At 38.2% G+C, this 19,740-nt stretch overlaps 2 protein-coding genes across 10 annotated transcripts; one reads left to right on the top strand and one right to left on the bottom strand.

Moving 5' to 3' along the window:
* Positions 1 to 16: 16 nt before the first annotated feature.
* Positions 17 to 11,241, bottom strand: LOC115739124 (ribonuclease E/G-like protein, chloroplastic). 3 transcript variants are annotated; one of them, XM_030672053.2, is made up of 14 exons: positions 10,912 to 11,241; positions 10,046 to 10,149; positions 9,074 to 9,255; positions 8,485 to 8,743; positions 7,227 to 8,398; positions 6,814 to 7,131; positions 6,666 to 6,707; positions 6,048 to 6,172; positions 4,565 to 4,712; positions 3,353 to 3,425; positions 2,417 to 2,529; positions 2,056 to 2,175; positions 1,363 to 1,518; positions 17 to 559 (listed from the first exon to the last, which is right to left on the bottom strand). In XM_030672053.2, the coding sequence occupies exons 1-14, from the start codon at positions 10,986 to 10,988 to the stop codon at positions 380 to 382; spliced, it is 3,069 nt and encodes a 1,022-aa protein (XP_030527913.1). In that variant the 5' UTR covers positions 10,989 to 11,241; the 3' UTR covers positions 17 to 379. The 3 variants fall into 3 exon arrangements, with proteins under 3 accessions (XP_030527913.1, XP_048126922.1, XP_048126923.1); XM_048270965.1 differs by lacking the exon at positions 10,912 to 11,241 and adding an exon at positions 10,427 to 10,874 and having other exon boundaries at positions 10,046 to 10,153; XM_048270966.1 differs by lacking the exons at positions 8,485 to 8,743; positions 9,074 to 9,255; positions 10,046 to 10,149; positions 10,912 to 11,241 and having other exon boundaries at positions 7,227 to 8,121; positions 8,156 to 8,215.
* Positions 11,242 to 13,651: 2,410 nt separating this feature from the next.
* LOC115739129 (indole-3-glycerol phosphate synthase, chloroplastic-like) lies at positions 13,652 to 19,487 on the top strand. Of its 7 annotated transcripts, XM_030672069.2 has the most exons (13): positions 13,652 to 13,919; positions 15,096 to 15,341; positions 15,925 to 16,185; positions 16,276 to 16,452; positions 16,936 to 17,010; positions 17,149 to 17,193; positions 17,287 to 17,451; positions 17,942 to 18,020; positions 18,480 to 18,562; positions 18,669 to 18,737; positions 19,133 to 19,219; positions 19,252 to 19,297; positions 19,356 to 19,487. In XM_030672069.2, the coding sequence occupies exons 2-11, from the start codon at positions 15,174 to 15,176 to the stop codon at positions 19,214 to 19,216; spliced, it is 1,206 nt and encodes a 401-aa protein (XP_030527929.1). In that variant the 5' UTR covers positions 13,652 to 13,919; positions 15,096 to 15,173; the 3' UTR covers positions 19,217 to 19,219; positions 19,252 to 19,297; positions 19,356 to 19,487. The 7 variants fall into 7 exon arrangements, with proteins under 7 accessions (XP_030527929.1, XP_030527928.1, XP_048126917.1 ...); XM_030672068.2 differs by having other exon boundaries at positions 19,252 to 19,487; XM_048270960.1 differs by lacking the exon at positions 19,252 to 19,297 and having other exon boundaries at positions 19,133 to 19,238; positions 19,317 to 19,487.
* Positions 19,488 to 19,740: the final 253 nt, after the last annotated feature.

Below are 19,740 nucleotides of genomic sequence, written 5' to 3'. Positions count from 1 at the left end.
TCAATGCAAATTGATGTGGTGGCAAGCAATTCTTATTCATAAGATTTGCTAGAGATACAGATATCTGATAATATTGTTCTGCACCACGGAAAAAATACAGTTCCCTCACAAGCAAAATTGCTTAGAAATTCAATGAGAATATATACATTAACTTATATTCCTATCTTTTTCCTCCACACCCGGCATCTAGAATGGCCATGATGTCAGAACATTCAATATTTTGATCTCACTGGATGCTCTAAGCATCAGCTTGCAGTACAAGATATCCTCCGTAAGAACGAAAAAATCACAGCTTTTTCCTCTGCTACTTTGCACCGGTTTTCTTTGTGGGAAGGCTTGACTTCTGTCCGTATAAGATAGATATTTCTCCAGGCATGTGCTATCGACGAGTTTTCCATTTCTTCACTGGAATTATAGTCACCTGTTTCCCTGAATCTTTGGCTCTTCTTTCCTTGGACCGTAGAATTGGAATGGTAACCTGATGCTGATTCTTGTTCACCTTGTTATCGTTGCCAAATGGCTTCACTTCAAATTCACCTCGGGTGAAACCTCTAGCAACCTGGGCCATGTAAAAATAGAAAAGGTTACCAACCAGGAGAACTCTCTTCATGCAATCTTCAATTACCTTCCATAATCAAATCAAATATTTTTCACCAGATGGAAGTGTTATAGTCACAACCTACAAGAGATGGAATCTGTTTCTAGCATGCAGCAAGGTGTCGTAACAGAAAGACATAATGTTTCTTTTGCAATCCTAGGCTTAATGTATCGCATTGAGCCATGAAATTTTCTCCCCAACCCACATGTCCATCCTTGGCACAGTTGGCATGATCTCCACACCTTAAAAGACTGCCTCCGTGTACTCCATTAAGATGCAACTTTTTGGTAGTGATTCAAGTCAAAAGGCCTCCGTGAATTCTTTGGGAGATAAAGGTTGAAGGATCTTGAATACATGGGTAAAACTAAGATTATGAACATTAAACACAGAGAAACGGCCAAGTCAAAGTAGCCAACATCCAGTTGAAGGGTTGGATTATTGTTCCTTTATTATGGCATCATGAGACAACTAGAGGCCACATATACACGAGGCAAAAAGCATGGTCATAAAAGCAGTTAAATCTCTACATCAATGAAAGACATACATGAACTTTCTAACTTCTCCTTCCATTAGCAACTTGTCCTAGCTAAAAATGACTATTCAGCGAACCATTTAACAAGTGCTTGCTTTTAATGGTAGTTTGAGCAGATGGGATTCATTGTTCCAGCTAAAAGAACTTTAGAGAAATACCCCAATGACAGTATTCTCTAACTTGGACTCAGAGTTACACTATGATTGAAAGAACACTTAAAGACAGGGCATACCTTCAGAAGAATCCAAACTTTAAGGGAACTGCTCAAAATTGCAAGCCGTGTCTTTTTTCCAGAGGTCAAGTAGTTGCACATGTGATTGTCAACCCTTAATACAAGTCTTGGCCAGGACTTAGCGTCCTCAGGATCAGCTTTTGGCTCCACGACAGCCTATACCAAAAAAAAAAAAGGGGTCAAAATGCAAGGATCGCCAGACAAAAATCTGATTAAGTCACAGATCAGGATACAGGTAGTTCCATCCCTGAAACATATCAAAGCCCTGGAAGCACTTAATTTGATAAGTTCGTCTTCTTTTTCCAGGCAGCAAAGTTTTTACAACATATTTGAGATAAAGATACCATAAGTGTCATAACATTCGTAAGATGCTCACTTGAATGTCATAACTTTTTCTTGGACAACTTGAGTGCCATAAATTCAAAAAAAAGTTCACTTAAATGCCATAATTTTCAATTATTCAAAGCCTTATCTTTCTAATAGCATTCACCCAGATGCCAAAAATCCAACGCGGGATGGCACTTATGGTGAATTTTAATGGCACTCAAGTGATCGAAAAAAAAAAAGTTATGGCACTAAAGTGCGCGCCGTCCAAAATCAATGGCAATTGTGCTATCCTTTTCCCCGACAGATTCTTTGTTTATCATGTTTCAAAAGTTTGAACTGAACATGAGGCATGACATGTTTACTCACCAGCAAACGGCAAATTTCCTGCTCAATCTTTGAGAAGGAAGTCTCAAGAGCTTCAACTCTCCCGGTAGCATGACAACAGGTACATGGCTCACTTATCATAAAAGTGACACTAGGTCGAACCTGCCCAAGTTATGCACACATCAGCAAGACAAATTTGTTGACGCTGAACCCCAAAACTATTGCAACCATATAATTGTGGCATTTGCTTGGACGATCAACTAATGGATGTTGTAGGATAGCAACGCACAAAACCAAAATGATAAATATTACCCTCTGATCAAGAGGACCGTACTGAAGATATTTAAAGCACTTTTTTCCAAGAGCATGTTAGTAAAATTTCAAGCATAAGTGAGCAACCTACCCTCTTTCTGGTTATTTCCATGAGTCCATGCTTGGACAATTCAGATACTTTCACCATAGAACGGTCTCTCTCCACAGCCTTCTTCACTTCTTCATATACTAGCCTTTTATTTGCTGAAGGAAGCAATTGTTCTCAATAAGAAACAATTAGAAGATCAATGAGCAATGAAATACTCGTTACTCTTTTGATGGAAACAGCAGACTCAATGCACCTTAAACGTGACCCAATCTTCACTCCTGATAATACACAGGCCTACTGACTCGGCAATTGAAAATTAGCTTGTTCTTAATCTGATATTCAGTATACATAAATGAGTACTTTCATCCCCTGCAGCATAAATAGTTTGGTTCTCTGGAGAATTTTCTACTGCCTTAACTGAAAGATTTTAGGAGACCACAACCAACTACTCTAAAAACTTAAGCTGTTAGAAGAATGCGTGGTTTAATATTTATTTATTTCAACACTCCCCCTCACACTTAGTCTGGTCTTTTGCCTAGTACTAAGCATGGATATATTCATTGGGGAGGCAAATAGGGGCCTGGAAAAATTTGAACTCGGGACCTCCTGCTCTGATACCATGAAAGATTTTATGGGACCACGATCAACTGCTCTAAAAGCTTAAACTGTTAGAAGAATGCGTGATTTAATATTTATTTATTTCAACACACACAATATATCACCTAACCAAAAAGCATCTTTCAGTGATTAAATCACTAAAATGACTTGGATAGTTTCATGGTGAACACAAATTATGAATTTCTATGCAGTAAACCATAGCTAAACACAGTATCCTCAAAGCCAAGTCATTCAAGAGAAAATGCAAGTCAAGTTCTGCTAGTTTCGGCATATGGAGCTAAATCTAGACAAAATTGGACTATTAGAAACATCATTAGGGCACGCTTGAGTGAGCATGAGAGAGAGAGAGAGATCGCTTACATTCGTCTGCCATATCAATGAAGTCTACCACAATAATGCCGCCGATATCCCGAAGTCTTAACTCCCTAGCAATCTGAAACGTACCAAGAACAGTTATGGCATTAGCTTTCGGCAAAATAGAACACTGTCCCTTTATTATGCATAGATAATCACCCACGACTTCAGTAGTTGATACAGGAATTAGGACAAAGAAAAATATTACCAGACTAACCATGCATATGCCTCTAAGATATCAGAGCTTGGACTAAAGCTTAGGTATGCATCACCATAGTAATGAATCTATCTTACTGTGCTGATGACGATAAAAAGATGACGACAATGATGATCACAACGATAAACGACGGTAGGAAGACGATAATTCTAGTTGTTATAGTACTGAACAGTCCAGACAACAATGACAACTCAAATGAAATGATGAGTCACGTCAAGAGTACATGTGAACATTAACAGGAATGCCAAATCACATTAGCTTGTATCTACTGGGCAGTATCATACTTATGACCAGGTCATCGGATGCTTATTGGGATGCCACTATCAAAGATTCTTCACCAGTGACAAATCAGATTCGTTCAAAGAGAATCCTTCCAAAACCACTATCCCTGACATCTAACGTACTTTGACCTCTAAAGAAAGATTGCATAAATGAAGACTAAATACTCAGAATAACTAGTATCTAGATGAAAAGAAAACTTACAGATGGGAAAAACATCATATGCTTTTTAACTCTTGCATTACATCCACTCCTATATCAGTCTCACTCTAGTACTTTCATTTGCTCTATTTTGGAGAGATGCCATTCTGAATTTCTGATCATTGTGGCATCCTATTGATGTATGATGAGACATTGCTTGGCACTCAAGTCGAGCATAATAGGTTTAGTACTATCTCTAGAAAAGATCAAAACCGTGAATCTTGAATCCAGGAGCTCCTGATGGTCAACATAGGACTGAAAAGAAGCCAACCAATGTTACATCGTGTTTTATACTCTCTATCCTCCTCTATAGCCATACTACGTTTAAGTAGATAGAACTCATAAAATTGCACGTTCTTAAGAATTTTAACTGCATCAGAAAAAGTCTGTTTTGCTTTTGGATAAGAAGGATACTACACAAGAACTGTAATGAAGAATAGGCAAAAGAACCTGAAAACGTTTCAGTTTATCAAACAATATGTACACGAACACTTGAAACAAGAGTTTAGTATCCAAAGCACCTGTCCAGCTGCTGCAAGGTTTACATCAAGAATTGCCTTTTCTTGTGAGTTTCCCTGTCCAAACATCCCATGACCGCCATTCACATCAATAGAGACTAAAGCCTCGGTTTGTTCAATCACCAAGGAGCCTCCATTAGCAAGTGGAACCCTGAGATTAAATGAAAGTGAACCATGTTTAACCAAACTTGAGTATGAGATTATTATGCTTAAGGCTGCAAATAATATACATGATAATGAATGCATAAAAGAGGAAGATCATCAAAAGTAATTTTTCACTCCATGATCAAATAGATTGCTCATGGTATAAATGCATTTACCCTCTAAGCATCCATCTTTGGACTTTCTTTCCTATCATTGAACTCGGCCCATGGATTTTCAATATACATTTGTTGTTGGCTTTCCTAATACCTTGAGCCTCTATTTTCACTAGACCCTCCAACATCTTATGATTTTGAAATTTACTCCGCTATCAATTCCTAGTTTTTCCCCTAAACAATCAAGTGATGGGAAAAGGACACTAACAGTCCCATTAACTTTCATCTGATGCTCACTTTGGTGCCATTACTTTTCAAGTGATCATTTAAGCATCATAACTTGAATAAACCGATCGGTCAAGTCATATTGGCAATTTTCTTTACCTCCTACGTGGCATCAGTCTAATATCGATCACCTGATGTGGCCCACCAAAAATTAAAGCCCCAAAGGACTTTGGGTGCAACGTAACTTAATTGATCTCCTTTTTAAAGTTCTGAAACTTAAATAATCACTTGAAAATTTTATGATGCCAAAGTGAGCGCAATACAAAAGTGGTGGCACTACAAGTGTCCTTATACCTCAGCTGATCAATGACCTCCTTCAGAAGAAATATTATGTAGTAGTGGCCATGCAAGATGTGGTTGACGAAGGCTGCTGCATCAACAGTGCAAATGAGGCAGAGCTCTACTCATTGACACTGAAAAACTGAGTTTGACTCAATTTATCATCATGATCAAAGTGCCCCAAGTATCAAACCAAGTTGAGTTCACAAATTGACAATACTTGACTCTAGCAGTTCCTGATTCCAAGGGAGTAGTTGGATTTTACGTTTTTGAACATACACCTGTTGTTAAAGGTAATACGCAGATGATATTGCATCTAATACCAATTGCACTTGAAAACTCATATTCATGAGTCTAAAAATCCCCAAATTTCCCTCCCTCCAATTATCCCATGAAAACGCAATAGGGATAGCTGATAGCATCCCTCTTTTCCTACTCTTTATCAAATTGCAATCCTCCAAATCATCCATAAATGCAATTCTCTCTCCCCTACCAAATAGTTAGAGAAAATTCCGTCTGCAGAAGTTCAGCTAGTGCAACAAATTTTTACAGTCTTACGACACATATTTGGTTATACTAGAGTAAATCAACGACTTAAAATTATATCTAAAAAAATATAGCATATTTGAGTTCTTCAAACCAGGAAATATCGGGATGAAACTCACCTTTTATTCAGGATATTATCAATCTCCCCTTCAATGTTGAATTCATCAAAAAGAGGAATTCTTTTATCGTACAACTCAACACGGTCACAAAGATCTGGAGCTATTTCTTGAAGATAGTTGGTAACCTGAAAGTACAAGAGATAGCTTATACTTTGTAGGTTGGAGAAAGTCCATACTCATATTTGATAGCAAAGACTTTCCTCATCATCAGAACCAGCTAGTAAAATTAGTTTCAACCAGATAAACAACACAGTATGAAGCGTCTTAGATAAAATCACGGTCACATTTTGCTTTTCGACCGTCATCTCAGTTCCACATAAAACAGCAGTATAGAAGCATTGTTTCACTCAGTAAATCATCATTAAAAATCTCATCGCATAGAGATATCTTGACCACTACTATGTTCATAACAATAACAACATGGATCAGGTTGCTTCTAAATAATATGAGGAGATGTGCCCGATTAATATATGAAGGAGCAATCATCTATATTTTCCCAATATCCAGAACCTCACAGAAACAGAGAGAAATACCATGCTATTCCATCCAATTAGCAGCCCAATAAAGAAAAGCATGTGTTATTCACCAAAGACATGCTTCGCAACTACTCAGCAATACCTCATGAAAAGTCCTTGGAGAGTCTACCACCATTTTTGTCACCTAGAAGTGGATCAGAAACATTGTCATAAATAGTATAATTTATGTTAGATTAAAAAAGACATCCACAAATCGTAATTTAAACAATACAAGTGCAAAGGGCAGTAACCTTCTCGTTAAAATAGTCCTGGACCACTGAGAGTGTTTGACCCATAGCCCTATGCAAAATAGAAGGAACAGCTCCTTCAACACCTTCATCTGAAGCAAGAGCAGCAGATTTTGCATGTTCCACTATGTTTTTCCATGTTGAAAGCAAACCTTCCAAATCTTTCTGCAATTCCTCTAAAGAATGACCAGCAGCAACAGTCCTCACAGTCAGACCGAAACCTTGGGGCTGCAAAGTCTTTGCTATAACTTTCAATCGAGTACGCTCCATCCCAATAATCTTTTTTGACACTCCAATCCTATCGCACCGAGTCATCAATATCTGCAAACCAATAGAGGTCGAAGCAAATTAGATATTCCAAAACAATAGCTCAACAGAGTCCATTAAGAGTAGATAAAATACGATGGAGAACCCACCCAGAATCTACTCCTCAGTTTAGGATATGCAGTCAACATGGGACCTTTTGTGCCTAGTCCTTCTTTGACTACTTGAACAATGATTTTGGTGCCCTTCCGGACCTTACTCCACTTATTATCCCCAGCGGATGTAAGAGTAGCGTCCTTTGCATCTTGAAGTTTAGATCTCTCGGAGTAAGTGGCAATTGCTGTTTCAAAAGGAAGAAAACCTTCAAGAGACACACCTTTTTTATGTTTGTTGATTCCAGCAACATCATCCTCTATACCAGCAGCCACACCGACTTCATCCATATGCAACAGACTACCATTCGAAAATCCTTTCAAGGACTCTGTGGCATCAAAATCATCCTCATATTCATTTTCCTCATAGTCATCATGCACAGCTTTTCCTGAAGCATCCTGGGAGAAAATCTCTGTGACATCATCAATACTTTCAACATTATCTAGTGCATGGTCATCTCCATGATTAAGTGGATGACCTTCAAAAGCTTCATGCTCTGAGCCATTTGGTTTAGTTTTCCTCGTTTCTTGATGAAATGGAGGAAACACAAAAGGTTCTCTGTTACGCCTGATATCCATAAGGGAGTGTCTCGAGTTGCCGATGTTGACAAAAGCACCGCCCATATGTGGAACAAGTTTCATGACGATACCAAGATAAACACTATCACATTGTACATCAGTTTTAACAGGCTCCAGAAGCAACTCAACTAGCTTCCCACCTTCCAGTACTGCTATTCTTTGCATTGTACATATGGAGGAATTGATTAATATAACAGTAGAAATAGAATCCTCAACCGAAACTAGATGCTTTCGTTCTTCTGTCAACATCTCACCAGCATCTTGATAGTACTGATTTTCAGACTCCATTTGAGTAAACTCATCTTCCCCGCTGCCACTCTCTGTAGGTACAAACTCTTCTTCCCCGCTGCCACTCTCTGTAGGTACATCAATATCCATATCCTTCAATGTACGACTAGGAAGAGTTGACATCAGCCAAGGCTCCTCAATAGATTGCTCTCTTTCAGAGATAAAAGTAGCAGAAACATAATCCTTCTGCGTATCACTTATCATGTGTTTATTATTGGAGTAACTCTCATGGTTGACCTCTACAACTAAGAATCTTTCCGCCTCTAGCAGATCAGTTCCCAGGCATCTGACAATTTCATCTTCATCTGATAAGCCACTGGAAGCATTTGAGTGTTCAGAAGCACCGTAAGGAAGTTTTAGAGTAACAACCCATTCAGAAAAAAGATAATACCTCTTGGTACGGTTGATGTCGAAGGCTCAACTGGCAGGTACATTTCCTCTATCCATGAGCCCCATGAATGAGCTGAGGGTATTCTACTTCTGGTTCCGAGCTCCTTCCATGAATCCCTCACAACAATATTCTTATCTTGTCCATGATGTTGAGGGACAATAAGAGAAAATTCAGGCCCTGGCCGCCAAGTTGTATCGTAAGGAGGCCATGATGCTTCTTTCTTGAAATAGTTATATTTGAAACTAACCCCGCAGGCAATCTGATGAAAAAAAAGCCTGAGCTATCGATTTTGACAGATAGCAAGTTTGATGTTTTATTCCAATTTTCAGCCATCAAAGTAAGAATAAAATGGACATAAAGCTATAAGCACAAGAAGAAAAGCCCCTGAAACAGCTACATCTTTAACTTTCATCATTCATCACTCATTCTCAAGAGACCAATTAACTCACCAGAGGTAAACTTGAAAGATGAAGGCAAATCAGTTAAGGCACTTAGAAAGAGAATTATGATTCTAAATTGTTAAGCAGGCAACACTTCAATTTTGATACTTGCCAACAAGATTTATTGTTTCCGATCTAGTGACAATTACCTTGACTTCAGCCTTCCATAAGTTAGCGTCTTCAGTTGGAGACATTGGAACGGCCATTTGGGGTTCCCAGAAGCCTAGTTCCATAAGATCACCAGCTAGATACAGAAGTTGATCATCTGCCACTTCTGCTTCAACAGTCCAAACCACCTTGCAGTAGCTCTCAGAAGTAATAGAGGACTTCCCTGGATTTTGGTGTGAGATAGACATGCCTCAGTCTCTCCAAAGTATTCATCCCAAACAGCTAAATAAAATGATCAGGAAAGGTGAATCTCTATGAATTAAAATATGAAGTCGACTCGGGTCATCTTGGAAACTATATAGCTAACAGCAACTTTTTCACCTGCAATTTTTATTGATAAGATTTTCCTAGTAGACAAGGCTCACGAAGGATAAATTATTCCACTAAGTTGAACACAAGCAAACATGCTCAAGTATTTAATAACACTAACTATCTTAGTGTGGTGGTAACTTATTCGATATGTAAAGTAGCTTAGTGCTGGTCACTCTAATTACCTAGGTAGTAACTTTTCAAGCAGACAAATCATCATGAGATCCTACATAGACCACAAACGCGAGATCAAGAAAATTTTGAAGTTTAGAAAGTGGTATAATGGAATAAAGCTCCTTCAAATTGCTTAGACTGATAAACATTTTTGAGATCATAATTGTCCATTATACAGAATCAAGGACGCTCGCACCCAAATTTCTTCCATGTCTCTAGTGAGAAAAACTGACACCACTCAAAAAAGAACAAGAAAACTTCCTTCCAAATGTACTGTTTATATGAATCTTCTCTATGGACACTTGAGAACACCAATACTTAGCCATAACCAACCATCTTAATAAAAAGGAGAAGAACAGCAGCACTTGTATCTCATAGATAGCTAATGCTCAAACACACTATTTGCTAGATTAGATTTACAAATATCTGGCACCAAAAGGCAAAAAAGAAAAGAAAAGGATAAACTTTACCTCTCCTTGCATGCATTATAGCTGATCTCGTGCAGAAATTGTTATTTCCTGTGCGAATAGTATGTCCCAAAACATTCTCGTAATGTGGATGCCAGCACATAGACCTGGTTCAGCATTAATCCGACATCAATGGCTTTCATACTATTAACAAGTGCCTGCACATGCACCCACAACACATGCATGCATACACGCACACACACAAGAACACAGAGAGAGTGAGAGCACACGTCAAACAATTAAGCGCACTGCAGCAAATTCATATTTTGTGAGAAAAGGATACGTTTTTGGCAAACAAAACACTTTCCAGTGTCCTTCCAACTACCATCTCATACAAATCCCAAGCTTATTCCATGGTTAAAATCCAAAGAAAATATAATCTGGAGGATCTTCCCCATGAAAGCATCCCAAAGTCATCTTCTGAATGGAACCATCGCTGGCTCTTCATAATGTACTTCTCACAAAATGAACTGCCACCCTAAATTTGTGTTAATCTAATATCCTATTGCAATGTCAGCCAAAGCCAAAGAAGTATATAGCGGCAACCGTGGACAGAACTAAAGGTTCCTCATATGAGAAGCTTGAGCGGAAAATTGCCCATTCAACGAACTCCGTCATCATTCAAGCAAAACGAGAAAGAATAGGCCACTCTGTGCTCACTGTGTGGCTTCGTAAATATCTAGAGAGGCCAAAGGCATACACATTTTAGAGAAAGAGAGCATCAGTAAGATGCTTAAACATGTCACAGTAGAAGGTCCAATTGAATTTCACCCCCAAATACAGGACAACGAGATGGATGACCTCTCGCGCCGTTCACACTCCTTCGGCGGCATTGGCACCAGAAACTCAAGACGAACTTCGACACTTACGAGCAGAGTAGAGGAGACAGGTTGGGAGAGAAGAGGTAGCGAAGGTTGGGGCGAGGCAGAGCTTCAGATACGTCCATGGATTCCGCCGCCGCCGCCACCGGAGGAAAGTTCGCACTTCACAGTTCACAGCTGAGGGAAGGAAGCTGAAACGCTGAGTCCCCCATGAGAACTCGAGGCGTTTAGCCGACTCAAGTTCGTCATTTGCCGAATCGAGTATCGACTTTTGAAGAGAAAGTTTGACTGAGGTTTCCCTCTCGGTGGATAGAATGGAACGGATAGAATCGCAGAGAGACAGAGGGAAAGGCTTTGACGTTGCGACAGAGCGAAGAAGATGATGGTATTTAACATCGTCAGAATTACATTTTCGGTCCCATAAATTTACGAAATTTCACTTCTAGTCCTTATACTTCGTTTAGTCACAATTTTAGTCATCATATTGTTCTCCTTATGCAATTTAAGTCCTTTCATCAGTTTTCCCTTCCAAATTTGCCAGAAATTGCTAACTTGGCAGTGGTTATTGACATGTTTGCCTGCGTGTCCAAGCCTCTGCAACAAATTAGACTTTTAATCCCCTAGTAATTTTCGACCAAAAAAAAAAAAAAAATCCCCCACTAATTTTAACATTTAACAAAATAATTGTATTCTTTAATGTTATATGTTATGCAAATATTTTGTAAATTATGTATAAAAAAATTTGTTGCATTCCAAATTTGTATTAAGGTCACGTAAGATTGTTCTCATTTGATAAAGTAACCCTCATTTCCTAAACAATTGCATTCCATCTATCAGACCAAAAATACCCAAATCTTATATGAGAAGTCGAGCGAATTCCCCTTCTTATTGAGATATAATCCAAGCAAACATGCATGCGAGGTAGGATACCACACCCTTTGTTCGATTCGAAGGTTCCGTATGTTTAAAGGGGAATGGATGATTTGGAGAATATTTTGTTGGAAATAGTTGCTTGTATTATCACTTAAGAAAATAAATAAACGAAAAATATTCTCATCGTCTTCGAAAATGTTGAGACATAAATTATTATCGAAAATGAAAAGATTTTTCATCAACTGAGCGATACAAAAGATCAATATTAAAAATTATTTTCAAAATCATAAATTTTCTGTGAAATAAACGGAGTCGAAGTGTTGACTAAGGGCCCCTTTAACAACGCTTTTGATTCTCTGTTTTTCTGTTCTTTGGTTTTCTAGAACATAAAAAGAACAGAAATTCATTTGGTAATATCTATTAATTTTACTATCATGTTTTAAATCCACATTCTTCTAGTCGATCGCATTCCATCTATCATACGAAAAATTCCCAATCTTATGTGAGAGGTTAAGCAAATTCCCCTTCTTATTGAGATACAATTGGATGAAACATGCATGCGAGATACGATACCACACTCTCAATTCAAAGGCTCCATCTATTTAAGGGAAAAAGGATGACTTGGAGAATATTTTCCGATAATAATATTTTGTTTTGTTTACAAAAGTGAATGAACGAAAAATATTATCATCGTTCACGAAAATATTGAGACATAAATTATTGTCGAAAATAAAAATATCTTCCATCGGCTAATTATTTCAAGCGGTACAAAGAATATTTTTCAGAATCATTAATTTTCTGCAAAATAAGCGAAGCCAAAGTGTTGACTAAGAGAGTTGCGTGAGGTTATTGCTTCTTTACGAACTCGATGGACTTAAAAACTCTTGCCTTTATCACAACTAAGTGAGAAAACATCTTGTTAATATATTCCGTGATGCATTTTATTTACAATTTTAAGACAAAAAGAGAAAAAAAAAAAACAACTGAAGCATGTTTTGCCTTCATAACTTTTGCCATTCATCGATTGATTATTTTAAGCGATACAAGAAATCAAATATAAAACATATTTTTCAAAATCATTAATTTTCTGCGTAACAAAAGGAATCCAAGTATTGTTTGGTAACGCTTTTAATTCTCCATTTTTCTATTATCTTATTTTCTAAAACAAAAAAAGAACAGAAATTCGTTTATTAATGTCGGTTAATTTTTCTATTCCCCAGAACAAAAATTATTTCCTCGGATAGAATTGCAACAAAAACAAAAAGTAAAAAACAGTAGCTTCTTCATTCCCCAAAAATAAAAAGAAAAACAATGTCATTTCACAAAAAAAACTCAATATAACTTAATATTCGTCTTTACAATCATGAGTCTATCGCCAATTATCGCCACCGTCACCGATCGGCAATCGCCGTTGTAGTAAAATATAAAAAAAAGTTGGGAGTAGAAATTTTTAGGATCGCACTAAACTCATTTCTATTCTTTTTTCTATTTTGAAATAGAAATTCTATGCAGTTACCAAATGCATTTTTTCTGCTCAAAAACTGTTCCGGAAAATAATCAGAAAAAAAAAATCATCTGAAGAACAAAAACATTACCATACCCACCCTAAGAGTGTTTCGCGAGGCTATTGCTCCTTTGCGAACTCGGTTGACATAAAAAATTTTGCCTTTGTCACAATCGAAGTGAGAAAACATATTATCGAATTATAAACAAACAAGTAAAAACACTTTTTTATCCTGAAAAATGATGACTCGAAATTTCGAAATTGTGAATCTTAATTGTTTATTTTCTTTTTCACATAACACAAGAAAAGTGTTACTATCCTCATTTTCACCGAAAAATTACAGCGTATCCACAAAATCGCCCCCCCCCCTTTTTTTCTCGCTGTTCATTTACTGCAGGATTCTTATTTCCCATTTTGCCTTTTGGCGATGAATGTGTGTGATGTGATGGGATGAGAGCCAAAGGAGACGAATTTGAGTACCAATCTTGCACCTCTCTTCCCTTTCCTCCGCTTGTTGCTGCGTATACGGTCTGAAACTCTCCTGCCGTCGCGGAAGAAGAACACCCATCTTCCGCATTGACGAGCGAAACCGAGCGGTCGAAGCGCTTGCTCGTCTCGTGAAGTTCTGCGTTAATTGTGGAGGCTTGGGAATCTTGCTCGAATCCGCAACTGTCTAAGGGTGAGTGTATTGTGCTTTGGTTCTTCAAAGTCTTCGTTCCAATTGGCTTTGCCTTTCCTTTTTCTTTTTCTTTTTTTCCTTTTTTCCTCTTTTTTGGGTTTTTTTGAAAGCAGAGGTTCTGATTGAAGTACGTGAGCTTATCCTCTGCGTGCGTGATTGATCGGAAACTCCTGGGCATGGTTAAAGTTCAAGACTTTAATGGCAATCGTGGCTGGAGATTGCGGTTTAGCTATCAGCAGCACAAAGGTGGTGCTAGAAATGGCTCGAAAGTGCATTTAGCTGTCGAATTAGTATTCCGTGACCATTGCTGGTTGATTATTGATTGAGTGAGCTTAAGTGAATTTAAAGGATTTATAAATTTTGCCGTTAATGGGTGTCAGTTGATAGTGTGTTAGTTGCTCATTGGATTAAAAGGTGACTCTTAAGTAATGTACCTGCGAATGGAGATGTGTTTGTTGATATGTGCCGCGAATGTCTTTCCAAAATAAAAGAAAATGTGCTGCAAATGATTGAGTGGGCACGCCAAGTGTTTGGTTTAAGTTCCAAAAGAAAGGTGGTTTCCCTGAGTGGCGATATGATTTCGACACTCATAATTTGTAAAACAGTGCAATAGCAGAAGAGGTTGGCATGTTGATATGCTCAAATGCCTAAGATGTAAGCGAATCGGGTGGCTTTGGGTTGAACCGGGTTGATTGTGATAGGGGGCTGCAGGTTGTATTTGCGTGAGAATATGTAGGTGTGAGTTACATGGGTCATTCAGTCAAATGCTCATAGGACCTACCCATTTGCCACCACGGGGAACCTTCTAATTGAGTATGAGCCTTGCTTTTGCTATAAGTTTGTTTATCATGAAACTCGTGCATTACCCTGTTATGCCAAAACTTTTTTTGCTCCAATTTATACTACTTAGTTCATATTAAATAGTATTCAAGAAGTTGTGGCTCCATCTAATGCTGTGTGATCTCATACGGTCATACCTGACCCATGAAAACTTGTTTTAGTTGCATGAGTACATGAATATGAACTGAATTTACATTTCTTGCATTAAACCTATGCATGGAAAGAAAATCATGTTCTGTGCCTGAAGTTCTACATTGTACTATAATTTAAGTCCTTCCTACTATTTGGTGGTATATATAGAATGAAATTTTCTCTCTCTCCATTCCTGTGTGGCAGAAGTTAGTTTTGCCTAGGCCCAAAATCAAACAATAAAGTCACTGGAAAGTACAGATAGAAAGCCAAATCAAGAAGGAGATGGAGGGGTTAGTTTCTTTTCGAGCGACGGCTAGGGTTCCATTTCATGGTGTACCCCTCATGCGCAGGCCCGTGAAGTCATCAATCTGTAAATTACTTCCAATTGCTGCAATGGACCTTCATGCGAAGGAAAGTAAGCTCTCTATCAGCTGTGTTCGAGCTCAACAGGTTACCATTCTCTTCCAACTCTGTTGTTTCCATTGCTAGAATTACATAAACAGTATCTTCAAATTGGCTTTACCTGCTTAATGACTTCTAGGAATCAGCACAACTCATCTTTGTCAACAACTTTTCCTCTCAATTTCTCGAATCTAGGGTGAGTCAATGTGGGCATGGTTTGAGAAAACAATTGTTGTCGGCAGAGTGTTGGTGCACCATTATCTAGCCTTGGTGAATTGACATTACAAAATCCCATTCATGTCCTTGCTATGGTACATATGCTTACGACTATGAGATATTTCCTTTAAAGGCAACAACCTTTTCCTTGGCTTTGTGATCATGAACTATTTATTAAGAGTACCATATTTACCACCTATCTCATCTGCTAGCTTGTGTTTTTAATAGAAGCAACAAATTTTGAAGATCTTCACCGTACTCGTGCTTCAGCTTTATTTAATATGCAGTACTATTTGAGGTCGGCGTCTTGATATGGAAACTATAAGCTTGTTTCATCATCTTTCCAAAATTGTTGATCTTATTAACTTCTATGAAAACATTCATCTACAAAAGAATTTACTGTTTTTCTATGCAGTCGGAGACGAGTGATATATCTGCTACAGTTGTATCTGCTAATGAATCACAAGAAAATTCTCTTAATGCCAAGGACTGGGAATTAGGGATGTACCAAGATGAAGTAGCTGCTAGCCAAGGGATCAGGATTAGAAGAAGGCCACCAACTGGACCTCCCTTGCATTATGTTGGGCCCTTTGAGTTTCGATTGCAAAATGAAGGCAACACTCCTCGAAATAAGCTGGAGGAGATTGTATGGCATAAGGAAAAGGAAGTCTCACAGGCAATTCATTATTATTTTTCTTGTAGTGTATCAAGCAGGCAATATTTGTGATATATTTTGATCGGTTGTTGCTTATGCTTTTAATTTCAGTTGAAAGGAAAGCAACCCTTGGTGATGCTTAGGAAAGCCCTTCAAAATGCTCCCCCGACTAGAGATTTTATTGGAGCTCTTAAAGCAGCTCATGAACGTACAGGACTTCCGGGTTTGATTGCTGAAGTTAAAAAGGCTTCTCCAAGTAGAGGAGTACTGAGGGAAGATTTTGATCCAGTAAGTTGCATATTCCGTTGTGTTATGACATCCCTATCATATTTACCGATTTGTAAGAAACCCTACTTAAAATCATACAAATGTAACAGTGGATGCTGTGTGACAATGGATATGTCCTCATCTCTTTATAGGAGAATCTCACATTTCCAATTACAGATATCTATCACCTATTTAGGCTTTGGGGAGCCTTGAGTTGTAACCACTATTCATAGCTAAGCCGATATATGTTTAATTGCATCTTTTTGCATGATAATTTTCCGTTGAATACTTGACTTGAGCTGTGGAACAGAGGATTTGGCAGACGGACCTTGATTGGAAAAGAATCCATGTGACTAACCCCACTCAATGGAAAGGACTTGATTGTTGTTGATGTTTGATGGTGTATAATAAGCCGTGGCAGCGATCTAGTTCTGAAATTTAATGAGTAGTAGTGGCTGTTAGTATCTCTTGAAACAGTTTGTTGTTGACAAATGTTTCTTTCAGATTGAAATCGCCCATGCTTATGAAAAAGGAGGGGCAGCATGTCTAAGTGTTTTGACTGATGAGAAGTATTTTCAGGTAAACTTGTCGGTGGACGTCCTTGGATGTAGCATTTTAATGTTCATAAGTATTAGCAATATAAATAGCAAATCAAAGATATGTCAACCTACAGCAGTGGCTGATATATGCTTGTTCATTTTCACTTGGCGAATGCAGGGGAGCTTTGATAATTTAGAAGCAATAAGGAGTGCAGGAATAAAGGTTTGCCCCTGGAAATAAGCTATTTTCTTGAATGGGTACATCAGTATGATGTTTGGTTTTGCTTATCCTCTTAACGAAATTGATTTTATGCAGTGCCCTCTCCTGTGCAAAGAATTTATAGTAGATGCATGGCAGATTTACTATGCTCGAGTAAAAGGTGCAGACGCCATTCTTTTGATTGCAGCAGTTCTGCCTGACCTTGACATCAGATACATGATTAAGATTTGTAAGATGCTTGGGTTGGCTGCTCTTGTTGAGGTTTGAATATCTCTCTTTCTTGTATACCTTTTCACCATTTGTATTTTTTCTCGTTTCAAGTTTGTTTTGCTGTCCAGGTTGAGAGTCGGCTTATCTCATTTCAAACTGGTTTTTCTCCTCTGGTTCAGAGTCGGCTTATCTGATTTGAAAATAGTTTTGTTCTCCTGGTTGCAAGTTAGCTTAGGAAAATGCATGATGTCTTTCATAAATTAAATTTCTTGTTCCAAATCCTTGAAAAGTTTGCTAAGCTTTTATGAATATCTGTAATGTATATAGCCAGAAGGCCTATGCCTTGTTCTACTCTTTTCTTCTATTGGTGATTGGAACTTCTGTGATGTTCTCTTTATTGGAGTCATTTGTGATCTATGTCCCATAACTGGACGGACGGGTATTATTAGGATCATCGCCCTCGGACTTTTAATTCAGGTGGTTCAGTTCGGCTCCAGTGGGGTCAAATTCATTTCCTGATGAGAATTGCATTTATTTCTAGGTGCATGATGAGCGGGAAATGGATCGCATCCTTGGAATAGAGGGAGTCGAGCTTATTGGCATCAACAACCGCAATCTGGGTAGGCTTTTCGTATATTTGATGACATAGCTGTTTAACTGGTTAGTCAATTCTATGTGATGCTAGTATCAGGGGAAAACAATTTTGTACTAGTAGTTTCAGTTTATTATTTCCAACTAAATCATTGATAGCAAAACCGATGAATAAGCTGGGAATTTTAAGGAGAACCAATGCCACAAAAGAGAAAAATACAAAGTAGATGATTCTAGCAAGGAGAAAGACGAAAGAAGGTAATTAACTGTTGAAATTCGGACAGAGAGCAATGTCCTTCAGGTGTATTATTAAATCTACTCTCAAATGCGATGTATATTCACCATGAGAAGTGAATCAGGATTTAGACCATTACTCCAGGGATTGGATGGTATTAAATTTGATGAGATCATATTGGACGGGTGTAGAATTCGAAAAATCACCTGCACATTTTAAGTATTTATGACTGATTTGACCTCTTTGTTTGCAGAAACATTTGAGGTGGATATCAGCAACACACAGAAGCTTCTTCTTGGAGAGCGTGGGCAATTGATCCGTCAGAAGGATATAATTGTAAGGCATCTCCTTTTGTATTGGTGGAAGTATTGTATGTCCTAATGATTGCTTGCCTGATCTTAAATCTCTCTTATCTTATTTCTCAATAATTGTGAACCTTAAGGTTGTTGGGGAGTCTGGACTGTTTACTCCTGACGACATTGCCTATGTACAAGAGGCCGGTGTTAAGGCGGTAAGCACTGTATTTCTGCGTTTTCTTCATTCTCGCCCAAAGTACATGTTTTGCTGTTTAAACAAGAACGACTTTTTCCAGGGCAGATCGGTCTATATTTGTAGCCCCAATCCCAAGTGATAATTTCCTCTGCTGGTTTTTTTTTCCATTTTGTCTACCATCTTATTTGGGTTGTAGTTTTGATGGATCACGATCAATCTGATGGTACCAAGTGTTAAACCAGCTTGTATTTTATTGAAGGGAGGATGATGAGATTAACTCCATCATCAGTGAACATGTTAACCTACAAACGCACTTGTAAATTGACGTTACACATTTCCATTTCTGTACTTCCAGACATGATTATCAGATGAGTCGCAGCTGATTTGATGGACTTTCATATTTTACTTTCGCAGGTATTAGTCGGGGAGTCGCTCGTGAAGCAAAGTGATCCCGGGAAGGGAATTGCCGGACTTTTTGGGAAGGACATCTCATTCTGAGCTCAGAGCAAAGCTAAAATAGAATTATCATTTCACAGATGCGCTAAGCGAATTGGGCTTTTAACGTATCTGCCAGTCATTATTAAGCTTCCTCATTTGCAGAGAACTGGAAGAGAGCATTGTAATCAAATATCTGATGGTAGGAGGTGACTTCTTACGTCGGACTAAATTGTAATAAACACTCTGTGTGATTGTTTACATTTGATAGACAGGAGCCTCTCCGGAACGTTTAGCGCGATTTTGCCACTAAAGATCTATAGTTTGTATGATAGCTTTTATACTCCACCTTGAGCATCTGGTCCACGAGCCCACGAGCATGGTATTTTCGCATTCTGTAAACGCCTCTCTCTCTCTCTCTCTCTCTCTCTCTCTCTCGAGACAGATGCTCCTAACGTATATCATGTCATTGATTGATGAATCACCAATTATACAAGTGCTTCCAACAATACAGCACAGACCAAGGATTGCATAAGATACTACTCATTTATGTCAAAAAAACGAAGACCCTCCAATTTCTTGAGATG

Source organism: Rhodamnia argentea, chromosome 10, assembly GCF_020921035.1.
Source record: "Rhodamnia argentea isolate NSW1041297 chromosome 10, ASM2092103v1, whole genome shotgun sequence".
NCBI lineage: Eukaryota > Viridiplantae > Streptophyta > Magnoliopsida > Myrtales > Myrtaceae > Rhodamnia > Rhodamnia argentea.
The sequence above is the reverse complement of the archived record's forward strand: the minus strand, read 5'-3'. Positions and strand labels throughout refer to the sequence as shown.